The sequence below is a fragment of the Chiloscyllium plagiosum genome, unplaced genomic scaffold, assembly GCF_037043375.1.
Source record: "Chiloscyllium plagiosum isolate Xiang-an unplaced genomic scaffold, Cpla_swu_hap1 HiC_scaffold_1, whole genome shotgun sequence".
Taxonomy (NCBI): domain Eukaryota; kingdom Metazoa; phylum Chordata; class Chondrichthyes; order Orectolobiformes; family Hemiscylliidae; genus Chiloscyllium; species Chiloscyllium plagiosum.
The window spans coordinates 110,995,480-111,008,908 of NW_028270139.1; the positions used below are offsets into that span (position 1 = coordinate 110,995,480).

General features: G+C 42.1%; 1 protein-coding gene across 4 annotated transcripts in view; it reads right to left on the minus strand.

The window, feature by feature from the left end:
- The window catches only part of pdzd2 (PDZ domain containing 2), a 547,489-nt gene that overhangs the window by 74,321 nt on the left and 459,739 nt on the right, over positions 1 to 13,429 (minus strand). For all 4 annotated transcript variants that reach the window (XM_043687429.2, XM_087989833.1, XM_043687436.2 and 1 more), the window contains one exon: positions 7,802 to 7,902. In XM_043687429.2, the coding sequence (XP_043543364.2) occupies positions 7,802 to 7,902 (101 nt within the window). The remainder of the gene's footprint in view (positions 1 to 7,801; positions 7,903 to 13,429) is intronic.

Consider the following 13,429-nt stretch of genomic DNA (forward strand, 5'->3'; position numbering starts at 1 on the left):
ATCCTTCTTACTAATATCTGGGGGCTTGTACCAAAACTAGGAGAGCTGTCTCACAGACTAGTTCAGCCATAGCCTGACGTAGTCAAACTTACAGAATCATACCTTACCGGCAATGTCCCAGACACCATCATCATCAGCTCTAGATTTGTCCTGTCGCATTGGCAGGACAGAGCCAGCAGAGATGGTGCTACAGTAGGAATGGAGTTACCCTGGGTGTCCTCAAATGTTACTCCAGACACTATAAAGTCTCACGGCACCAAGAAAAGCATGAGCAAGCAAACTTCCTGCTGACTCTTACATGCCATTCTCCTTCAACTGGAGAACCAGTTTTCGTTGATGTTGAACAATACTTGGAGAAAGCACTGAAAGTGGCAAGGGTGCAAAATGTATTCTCGGTAGGACATTTCAATGCCCACCGTCAAGAGTGGCTCAGTAACAACATGATTAATTGTGCTGGTCAGGTCCTAAAGGACATAGCTGATAGACTGGGTCTGTGGCAGGTGGTGAGGGAACCAAGAAGAGAGAAAAACATACTCGATCTTATTCTTATAAATTTGCCCATGGCAGATCCATCAGCTCTTGACAGCATTAGTAAGAGTGACTACCATAGTTTCTTTGTGAAGATGAAGTCCTGCCTTCACATTGAAAACACCCTTCATCATGCTGTGTGGCACTATCACCGTGCTAAATGGGATAGATGTTGAACAGATCGAGCAGTTTAAGACTGGGTAACTATGAGGCGCTATGGGTTGTCAACAGCAGCAGAATTGTATTCCAGCACAATCTGCAACCTCATGCCCCAGCATTTCCCCACTCAACCATTACCATCAAGCCAGGGATCAACCCTGGCTCAATGGAGAGTGCAGGAGGTCATGCCAGGCACATGTAAAAATGGGGTGTCAGTCTGGTGAAGCTACCAAACATGACCATTTGCATGCCAAATAGTATAAGCAGCAAGTGACAGAAAAAGCTAAGCAATCCCACAAACAATGGATCATATGTAAGCTCTGCAGTCCTGCCACATCCAGTCATGAATGACGGTGGACAATTAAACAACTCATTGGAGGAGGAGGCTCCACAAACATCTTCACCCTCAATGATGAAAGAGCCAGTGCAAAAGATAAGGCTTCATCATTCCCAACAATCTTCAGCCAGGAGTGCCAAATGAATGATCCATTTCGGCTTCCTCCAGTGGTCTCCAGCAAAACCGATTTCAGTCTTCAGCCAATTCAACTCACTTCATGCAATATCAAGAAACGGCAGGAGGCATTGATTACTGCAAAGGCAATGGGCCCTACCAACATTCCAGCAATAGTACTGATGACTTGTGCTTCATAAATTGAGGCTCACCTAGCCAAGCTCTTCCAGTTACAACACTGTTATCTACCTGACAATGTGGAAAATTGCCCAAATATGTCCTGTACATAAAAAGTAGGACAAATCCAACCTGGCCAATTACTGCCCCATCAGTCCACTCTCTATCATCAGTAAAGTTATGGAAGATGTCATCACAATAATGCTATCAAGCTGCACTTTATTTCCAACAACAATGATGACAATGAAACCATTGGATTATCAGGAAAGAAAAACCTACCTGGAACACTACTGTCCTTCAGGGAAGTAAACCTGCCACTCTTACCTGGTCTGGCTTACATGTGACACCAAACTGTCTTCTGAGCAATTAGTGATGCACAGATGAATACTTATCTAGCCAGTGATGCCCACATCCCATGAATGAATAATAAAAAAAACCTTGCTCACTGATGTCCAGTTTAGGTTCTGCCAGAGCCAGTGTCTGCACTCAATGGAGTTTAGAAGGATGAGTGGATCTCATTGAAACTTAGAGAATACTGAGAGGCCTGGATAGGGTGGATGTGGAGAAGATGCTTCCATTAGTTTGACTGACTGTGACGATGCTGTCACTTTAAAAAGGTTACTTTGTCCTTGGTTTTTTACAAGAGATGTTGTAAAGGTAGAAGTGCTGAGGAGTCTAGTTTAATAATGGAAGGAGAGTGCCCAGTTTTCCCAGTTCAGGTTTTTTCTGGATTGTTTTAGGTGTAGCAGTCACAAGATGTGAGTGTCCAGGGGAATTGCAAGCTTCAGTAAAGAACTCTGAGCTTTGTCTGAAATCTCTGTAGAAGTTGTTTCCACCTGCCTTTAAGATTCTGTGTTTGAATTTACCCGTTAGCCAAGGGGTGTGTTTATAGAATGTTACTGGATTGGAACAGTTAATTAGTCTTAGTTAGTATATCGGGTCAGTTAAGTTATTCTAAATTCCATTTTCTTTTGTCTATGTTTCAACTATAGTGCTTAAATACATTTTGTTTTGCTCAAAGCCAAGTGGTTTGATCAGCTAAACACACCTGGAATACCCACTTCACATCTGCCTTAAAATAAGAAAAAATTAGGGCCTTGGCTACCTTCTTAAAATATTTTGAGGGAGTCTGGCCTGATCCATAACAAAGACTAGGACCCGAGTGCACATATTCCGAACGGAGAGACAATCCTTTCGTCATAGAGTCAGAGGTGTACAGCACAAAGACAGACCCTTCGGTCCAACTTGCCCATGCCGACCAGATATCCTAATCTAATCTAGTCCCATTTGCCAGCACTTGGCCCATATCACTCTAAACTCTTTCTTTTCATATACCCATCCAGATGCCTTTTAAATGTTGTAATTGCACCAGCCTCCACCACTTCCTCTGGCAGCTCATTCCATACACTCACCACCCTCTGCATGAAGACGTTGCCCATTAGGTCTCTTTTATGCCTTTCCCCTCTCACCTTTACTTCTGGACTACCCACCCCAGGGAAAAGACTTAGTCTCTTTATCCTATCCATGCCCCTCATGATTTTATGAACTTCTACAAGGTCCACCCCTCAGCCTCTGATGCTCCAGGGAAAACAGCCCCAACCTATTCAGCGTCTTCCTATAGCTCAGACCCTCCAACCCTGGCAATACTCTTGGAAATCTTTTTTGAATCCTTTCAAGTTTTGCAACATCCTTCCAATAGGGATGAGACGAGGAAGGATTTCTTCAGACAAAGGGTGGTTAGTCTGTGGAACTCCTTGCTGCAGAGGGCTGTGAAGGCCATGTCATTGAGTATATTTAAGTCAGACATAAGTCTTGATTCATAAGGGGATGAAGGGTTACAGGCAGAAAGCAGAAGAATTGAGTTGAGAAACATATTAGCCATGATCAAATGGCAGAGCAGGCATGATGGGCTGAATGACCTAATTCTATCCCTGTAGAGTCAGACAGCACAGAAACAGACCCTTCGATCCAACTAGTCCATGCCTAGCAAGTCTCCCAAAGTAAACTGGTCCCATTTCTCTGCTCCTAACCCATTTCCCTCTAAACCTTTCCTATTCACGTACCTATTCAAATGTCTTTTAAATGTTGTAACTGTACCTGCATCGAACACTTCCTCTGATTGGTCCTCTGCAACAAACACTACATTGGACAAACAGACAGAAAGCTAAACACCAGGAAACTAGCCACAAAAAGACATGACTCACTATCACTAGTATCCTTACATACACTTGAGGAAGGACACCACTTTGACTGGGACAACACATCCATCTTAGGACATGCCAAAAAGAGACATGCACAAGAACTCCTAGAAACATAGCATTCCAAATGGAACTCGAACAACAAACACATTGATTTGGACCCGATCAACCACCCTTTGAGAAAAAGAACAGGCAATGACATCACCAACCCAGGAAATGACATCATCAACCCAAGGAAACCTAAACACAGAAACAGAAAATGGGACATAACACCAGCACTTCACTGGAGGCTGATGTCACCTAGTATGGCGTCAGAAAATGAAACTTCCAGCTCAGTGAGCAAACTTACATTCACACTTCCTCTGATGGTTCATTCATTTTACACAGGCTAATTTCTGTGTGAAAAATTTGCCCGTCTGATCTCTTTTAAATATTTCTCCCCTCACCTTAAAAATATGCCCCCTAAATTTGAATTCTACTCTAGGGAAAAGACCTTTTCTATTCCACCTTATCTATGCCCCTCATGATTTTATAAAACCTCTTTAAGGTTACCCCTCAATTTCCTATGCTCCAGCAAAGAAGTCTCAGCTTATTCAGCTTCTCCTTATAACTCCTTATCCAATCCCGTAAGATCCTTGTAAATCGTTTCTCTACCTTCTCTAATTTAATAATATCCTTTCTGCAGTAGGGCACCAGAACTGTACATAGTACTCTAAAAATGGCCTCACCAATGTCCTGTACAACAGCAACACGATGTCCCAACTCCTACACTCAATGGTTTGAACAATGAAGGCATGCATGCCAAATGTCTTCTTAATTGCCCTGTCTACCTATGATGCAACTTTCAAAGATCTATGTACCTGAACACCCTAGGTCTCTGTGTTCTACTACATTTGCCAGCGCCCTACCACTAACTGTGTAAGTCCTGCTCTTGTTCTTCTCACCAAAATGCAACATTTTGCATTTATCTAAATTAAAGTCCTTCTGTCACTCCTCAGTCTAGTGGCCCAACTGATCAACATCCCTTTATAATCTCAGATAATTTTCCTCACTTTTCCGGCACTTTTGCAGTCATTCGCAAATTTACTAACCATACCTCCTATATTCTCATTCAAATCTTGATATAAATGAGAGTGGTTTCAGGGATGTGGGACTTCAGTTATTTGGACAGATTGAGAAGGTGGGGCTGTTCTCTCTGAAGAGAAGCTTGAAAATGAGGTTTGTTAACAATGTCCAAAATCATGAACAGATACAGAAAGAGCAGGTAGGGAGAAACTGTTGGCAGAACCAGAGAACACAAATTTAAGGTGAATAACAAAAATCAAAAAGGCAGCATGAGGAAAATCTTTTTTTTACAGCAAGTGATTACAATCTCGAATGAATGCCCAAGAGTGGTGAAGGCAGATTCAATCATGCCTGTCAAAAGGGTAATTGGATAATTATCTGAAGTTTAAAAAACTACAGGGCAATGGGGAAAATACTGAGTTGTTCTCATAGGGAACTGGCATGAATGTGAAGGGCCAAATGGCCATCTTCTCTGCTGTAACCATAAATGATCTCAGGTTTTTGTGTTGTCTCTGATCAGTCAGAGCTTTAAAAGAAATAAGATCACGTTATCTACCAGCAGAGATACTAATTTACCAGTATTGTGGGTGGTGATGGGGTCAGATACACTGTCTTATACATTCATAGTTTTAGGTCAGAGGCTAGAAATACAGCATTGAGTAACTCACCCCCTGGCTCCCCAAAGCCAGTACACAAGCTACAAGGACTGTGACGGAATGTTCCCATTGGCTGGGCGGGTATATCTCCAACAGCACTCTTGACACTCAGCTTGATAACATCCAGAACAATGTAGCCTGCTTGATTGACAACAAATTCACAAACATCTACACCATCTATCACGGTGATCAGTATCAGCAGTAGGTACTATCTTCAAGATGCACTGCAGAAAATCACTTGAGATCCTTAGACAACACCCTTTGAAACCCATGACCACTTCCACCCAGAAGGACAAGGGCAGCAGATACATGGGAGCATCATTAGTTGCAAGTTCCCCTGCAAGCTACTCATCATCCTGACTTGGCAATATATTACCATTTCTTCATTGTCACTGGGTCAAAATCCTGGAATTCACTCCCTAAGGGCATTGTGGTTCTACCTACAGCACATGGATTGCAGCAGTTCAGGAAGGCAGCTCATCACCACCTTCTCAAAGTGCCCACATCACACGAGTGAAAAGGAAAAGCTTCACTTTATTGAGATCAAGAAAGTTTTAAACCAATTTTCCCTTTACAAACAAGGTATGAATTTATTTCCCTGCCCATTGCTTCGTTCCACTGAATGCCGGAATCTTGGCAAAATGTTTTTCTTTGTAAGAGCCTGAGCACTGAACATGTTGGTTGCCTTTCAGCAGGAGTGAACTGATAGCAGCAAAGGTTAAGGCTCATATGACATTTCACACTTACGCACCTCAGCGTACTCAACAGTAAAACACTATTATTGATTTCAGTTGAGGTTAGCTAATGTAACACACACCCAGTGCTTAAACATGATGTCGTCTTGGTTTTTTGTTGGCTCAGATCCAAACAGGATGCTGCACTTAACCAAAGAAGCCCTAGCGAGTTCAATAAATTTGCTATATTGGATACAAAGTGAACAGAAGGACAAGATCCAAATTTTTAAAATGTTGGAAATCTGATTAATGAAACAAAAGAGGGTTGCATAACCTATGTATCTAACTGAATAACTGGGAATTGAAGAACTCAAATGCATCACTGACAAGTAAAACTAGAGTACCATGAATTATTTGCACTCATATCATCCCAATGTGAAAATATACCTCAACAACAATGGGTTTCATCCTAGTTCAATGCTAGATTTGGTTTTGAGGAGAAAATCTCTGAAAATATCTTGGTTTTACATTGGTCTTAGAGATGTTTAAAGGCCCACATAATGACACAACAGGTCACATAAACATAAAGAGGTCCTTCAGCAGCTGTACAGGGCCCTGGTGAGACCGCACCTGGAATATTGTGCGCAGTTTTGGTCTCCAAATTTGAGGAAAGACACTCTGGCTATTGAGGGAGTGCATCGTATGTTCACGAGGTCAATTCCCAGAATGGCAGGACTATCTTACGCTGAAAGATTGGAGCGACTGGGCTTGTATACGCTTGGGTTTAGAAGGCTGAGAGGGGATCTGATTGAGACGTATAAGATTATTAAAGGATTGGACACTCTGAAGGTAGGAAGCATGTTTCCGCTGATAGGTGAGTCCCGAACCAGAGGACACAGTTTAAAAATAAGGGGTAGGTCACTTAGAACAGAGTTGAGGAGAAACTTCTTCACCCAGAGAATGGTGGGTGTATGGAGTGCTCTGCCCCAGAAGGCTGTGGAGGCCAAGTCTCTGGATACTTTCAAGAAAGATTTGGATAGAGCTCTTAAGGATAGTGAAATCAAGGGTTATGGGGATAAGGCAGGAACAGGATACTGATTGAGGATGATCAGCCATGATCATAATGAATGGTGGTGCTGGCTCGAAGGGTAGAATGGCCTACTCCTGCACCAATTGTCTATTGTCTATATTCACGTAAATTTAGAATATTAAGTATTTATCTATTTGAGGTATTTAAAATGATAAATTCCACTAAAAGAATCATTTTATTGGTGAATGACAAGGTGCACAAAGATGTGTTTGTATCATATAGTAAAGATTTTTGTTTTCATCAGTTAACACTGAAGCAGGTTGAGCAAAACACATAAATTAATTCTATCTTAATACAGATTGTATGATTCTGGTTGTATCTGGGAAAATGGGAGCAGAGTAGATATTCAGCACATTCACCTCTGCTCTGATTTCGAACTGTCATCTACAACAAAGTATAAAACCTTTATTCTAAATTCCTACTTTGTCCTTAACATGAAAACATGTCTGATTTCATTATGTCAACACCCCTCAACTACTGAATTGCCTTTGAGTTGCTTCACACTCACTAACTACAACTGCTATAAGTTAGTGCTGATTCAGAATTGGGCTATTAATTCATTGTATCGGCTGCATATGTTCAATCTTCTTCACAGACCAGTAACTGTGGAAGCAATGAACATCTGCATCTGACTGACGTGATAGAATTATACAATTTTGTAACTCAGCAAGAAACTTTAATTATGCTTTACGATTAATATTGAATAGAATAAAACCATTAAGTAAAAAGCTTTTGCAGAGATCATGTCTAATGATGTTACAATAACTATCATCCTGCAAAACTATAGAAAATGTTTCACTTACCCGACTTGTGGGTTCCAGAAAACGTTTCATTGTCCAACTGAGAGAAGATCCATCACCCTGCTTGGATTTCACACTAGGTGATGGACTCTTTGATGATAACCCTGTGGGCAAAGAACATATAAATGAACTTTATAAATGTATCCTCTGTAAATATTCTGAACAATAAATCAGGACCATTCCCATTTTATCATCTTGAACTATTCACTGGTCTTATATTGGCAAATTTCTATAGGAAGAATCTTGCAGTACAAAAAAATCTTGGCAGCCTGCACTGGAATCATGCCAATGTGAAAAATGCCTCATTCGCACTGGTTTTCATACTAGTACAATAATATGTTCAGTTTTGGGCTGTGAACCTCTGAAAATATACATGAAACTGGGTCTTAGAGGACAATATAGTGTGTACTGATGAGACTAATATAAGGGTTTAAAGGGATACTTAATGACCCAACAGGTCACATAAATAGGCTCATAGTCTTTCATTTAGAAGATTCAGCAATGATCTAAGTAAGGTATCAAAAAATCACTAGGGTAGATCAAGAGAAATTACTTCCTCTGGTCCTTCTTCAAATTCTATGTGATGATGCTGTCACTTTAACAAGGTTAGGTTTTTTTTTAAGAGATATTGTAAAGGCAGAGGCGCAAAGGGGTCTAGGAAGAATCTAGTTTCACAATTGGCAGGGAAGTGGCCAGTTCTCCCAGTACAGGTGTTTTCAGGTTTAGTTTAGTTGTGCCAGCCACAAGATTCTGGAGACCAGAAAGGTTACAACCTACAGCAAATGATTCCTGACTGACTTTCTCTGAAATCTCTTTGGATGTTGTTCCCACCTGCCTTAAGAATCTGTGTTTAAATACCTTTTTTCCAAGGGGTGTGTTTATGGGATGTTACTGGAATGGAACAGTTCCTTAGTTAAGTTGCTGTATTGGGTCAGTTATGTTTTCCAATTGTAAAGTTATTCTAAATTCCACTTTCTTTTGGTTGTGTTTTAACTGTAGTGTTTAAAATAAATTATTTTTTGCATAAAGCCGAGTGGTTTGACCAGCTGCATCCCACCTGAAATACTCACTTCACATCTGCATTTAAAATAAGGTTAGGGCCTAGGCTTCCTTCTTAAAATATTTTGAGGGCGTCCGACCTTGTCTATAAAATCTGGGCACAGGATATACCCCACTCCACCCATGATCTAGGCCAGAAATTCAGGCCATCCTGTTTCTCAATTCAATTTGATAAATTCTATTTTCAAACATGACTTTGAGGTGCCAGTGTTGGACTGAGGTGGACAAAGTTAAAAATCACACAACACTTGGTTATAGTCCAACAAATTTATTTGGAAGCACTAGTTTTTGGAGCACCGCTCCTTCATCAGGTGGTTGTGGACGTTAAGGTCATGCTCACAGAATTTCACCAACACATTCCACCCTGACCTTAAATTTACCTGGACCATCTCTGACACCTCCCTCCCCTTCCTGGACCTCTCCATCTCCATCAGTGACAACCGACTTGACACTGACATTTTCTACAAACCCACCGACTCCCACAGCTACCTGGATTACACCTCTTCCCACCCTACCACTTGGAAAAATGCCATCCCGTATTCCCAATTCCTCCGCCTCTGCCGTATCTGCTCCCAGGAGGAGCAGTTCCACCATAGAACACACCAGATGGCCTCCTTCTTTAGAGACCGCAATTTCCCTTCCCACGTGGTTAAAGATGCCTTCCAACGCATCTCGTCCACATCCCGCACCTCCGCCCTCAGACCCAACCCCTCCAACCGCAACAAGGACAGAACGCCCCTGGTGCTCACCTTCCACCCTACCAACCTTCGCATAAACCAAATCATCCGCCGACATTTCCGCCACCTCCAAACAGACCCCACCACCAGGGATATATTTCCCTCCCCACCCCTCTCCGCCTTCCGCAAAGACCGTTCCCTCCGTGACTACCTGGTCAGGTCCACGCCCCCCTACGACCCACCCTCTCATCCTGGCACTTTCCCCTGCCACCGCAGGAACTGTAAAACCTGTGCCCACACCTCCTCCCTCACCTCCATCCAAGGTCCTAAAGGAGCCTTCCACATCCATCAAAGTTTTACCTACACATCCACTCATATCATTTATTGTATCCGTTGCTCCCGATGCGGTCTCCTCTACATCGGGGAGACTGGGCACCTCCTAGGAGAGCGCTTTAGGGAACATCTCTGAGACACCCGCACCAATCAACCAAACTGCCCCGTGGCTCAACATTTCAACTCCCCCTCCCACTCTGCCGAGGATATGGAGGTGCTGGGCCTCCTCCACCGCCGCTCCCTCACCACCAGACGCATGGAAGAAGAACACCTCATCTTCCGCCTCGGAACACTTCAACCCCAGGGCATCAATGTGGATTTCAACAGCTTCCTCATTTCCCCTTCCCCCACCTCATCCTAGTTTCTAACCTCCAGCAACATGATCCCCTTGACTTGTCCGGACTTGTCCGACCTGCCCAGCTCCTTTTCCACCTATCCACTCCACCCTCTCCTCCCTGACCTATCACCTTCATCTCCTCCCCCACTGACCTATTGTACTCTATGCTACTCTCTCCCCACCCCCACCCTCCTCTGGTTTATCTCTCCACGCTTCAGGCTCTCTGCCTTTATTCCTGATGAAGGGCTTTTGCCCGAAACGTCGATTTCGAAGCTTTTCGGATGCTGCCTGAACTGCTGTGCTCTTCCAGCACCACTGATCCAGAATCTGGTTTCCAGCATCTGCAGTCATTGTTTTTACCTATAGCCAAAAGTGTCCAGTGTCATGGAGATGTGATACAGTAAACAATCTTAGATTAAAACTTTCATCTTTTAGAATGTGATATGGCTTCTGTTCTTTGATCTGTAAATCTCAGAAGTTCTTTTAAATTACATTCTCAAGTTAGCTCACGTTTTTAAACAATCGGTATGAAGTCTGTCTGTGTCCCAATGCTATGTCAGATTGACTAACCCTCTGTATAGTTTTACAGAGTTTTACTTGGATACAGTTTTTGAGCAAAATAAAATGTAATTCTACAAAAACAAATTCACCCCATAAGGTTATTTGTGTGCACATGTCGGAGCGACAGATTGAGTGTGCATGTCAGTGTGTATGTGTGGGTGTGAGTGCACATGATAGAGTGTGTTTGTAAGCTTGGTTAAGTGAGTGTGTGACTATGATGGGGAATGTGTGAGAGGGTGCGTGTGTTGGTGTGAGTTTGGGGGTGTATGTGCATGCATATGCGAGAGAGCTCACACTTAATCAAGCTTACACACACACACATATATATATATATATATATATAATATATACATACACACACACACTCTATCATGTGCATTCACACCCACATGCAACACTCACATGCATACACAATCTGTCATTCTTACATGCGCACACATATAACCTCATGGGGTGAATTTGTTTTTCCAGAATTACATTTTATTTTGCTCAAAAACTGCATGAATCCATGTAAAACTCTGTAAAACTACACAGAGGGTTTGTCAGTCTGACATAGCATTGAGACACAGACAGACTTCACACCTATTGTTTAAAAACGTGAGCTAACTTGAGAATGTAATTTAAAAGAAGTTCTGGGATTGACAGATCAAAGAACAGAAACCAGTATATCCCATTCTAAAACATGAAAATTTTAATCTAAGTTTGTTTACTGTATCACATCTCCATGACATTGGACTCCTTTGGCTATAAATTCTGTTAGCATGATCTTAACCTCCACAACCACCTGATGAAGGACCGGTGCTCTGAAAGCTAGTGCTTCCAAATAAACCTGTTGGACTATAACCTGGTGTGTGATTTTTAACTATTTTCAAACAGGACGTTTGATACAGAAACTTTGATAGATTCCTGCAGGACCCCTTTATCAATACAGATGCGCTTAATCTAGGAAATAGATGTCTTCTATGTTCTTTATCTGAACACAAGTTGTTGATCATAATCTTCTTAGCAATAAAATTTGTAACCAGTAGCTTGTAATCACAATCAACAGTTATAAACAATAGGTGGTCTAGCTTTCCAACTTTGCTATTTACAGTGTTGTAAAAGTCTTGCCACTATAGACTGGCTTTAATGTCGAAAAATAATTTGTTTTTCAGAGGTCGAGAGAAATAGATAAATTAAAGGAAATAAAAATTATGGTGCACCTATCAGGAACTAGTGAGAAACTTCTGTCCTTACCGGTCTGACCTATAGGTGACTCTAGACCCATAGCAATGTGATTGATTCTCAACTGCCTTCTGAGCAATCAGGGAACAAATGCTGGCCTTACAAGTTCCATCCAAATCCCATAAATGAATGAAAAAAAATTAAAATCCTAATTGAGAACTTTTTTTTTCCAAGTGTCTTTGGAAAGTCAGCCCATCCATAATTACCTTTGAGAAAGTGGTAGTGAGACTGGCCTCCTAAACCAATGTTGTCTATCTGATGCATGTATGTTCCCAGCTCTATTACGGAGGAAGTTCCAGGATTTTTTTCCAGCAATAATGAAGGAATGGTGATATCAAGCCAGGATGGTGAATAGCTTGATGGGAACTTGCAGTGTCCCATGCAACTATTGTTCTTTGGTTCGGCTACATTTGGAATACTGGTCATCACATTACCAAAAGGATTTGGATGCTTTGGAGAGGGTGCAGAGCAGGTTAACCGGGATTTTGCCTCATATGGAGGGCGCTAGCTATGAAGAGAGGTTGAGTAGATTAGGATTATTTTCACTACAAAGACAGAGGTTGAGGGGGACCTGACTGAGGTCTACAAAATTATGAGGGGTATAGACAGGGTGGATAGCAAGGAGCTTTTTCCTCAGAGTGGGGGACACAATTACTAGGGGTCACAAAAGAAGGGAAAGTTTAAGGGAGATATGTGTGGGAAGTTTTTTACACTGAGGGTGGTGGGTTCCTGGAACGCATTGCCAACGGAGGTGATAGAGCCAGGCACAATAGCGTCATTTAAGATGTAACTAGACAGATACATGAATGGGCAGGGAGCAAAGGGATACAGATCATTAGAAAATAGGTGACAGGTTTAGATAGAGGATCTGGATCGGCTCAAGCTTGGAGGACCAAAGGGCCTGTTCCTGCGCTGTAATTTTTGTTGTTCTTTGTTCTCTTTAGTGTTGTGAACCGGCATTCATCCAGACAAGTGGAGAGTATTCCATACACTTAACTCATGCCTTGTGGACTTTAATGGATCGTTTTTGGGGAGACATGAGATGAGTTATTTGTTGCAGAGTTCACAGCATCTAAACTGCTCATGTAGCCACTGTGTTTAAATGGCTGGTTCAGTTAGATTTCTGTAGGATTACTTGGCTCTGTCTTTTGCATGATGATTGGTTTGCAGACTGTTCCACTGATTTGTAAGTTCACTGATTAGGCATTTTTCTTCTTGGTTTTCGCTACGCTCAGTGTTGTTCCTGAAATGCTCTGCTGCATTCATTATTGAACCTGGGTTGATCCACTGGCTTGATGATAATGGTAGAGTGGAGAATATGTCAGTTCACCAGGGTAAATATTATGGTTACATACAATTCCTCTGCTGCTGATGACCTACACCATATCATGAGTACCCAGTACAAAGGAACCTCGATTACCGAACATCAATTATCTGAAT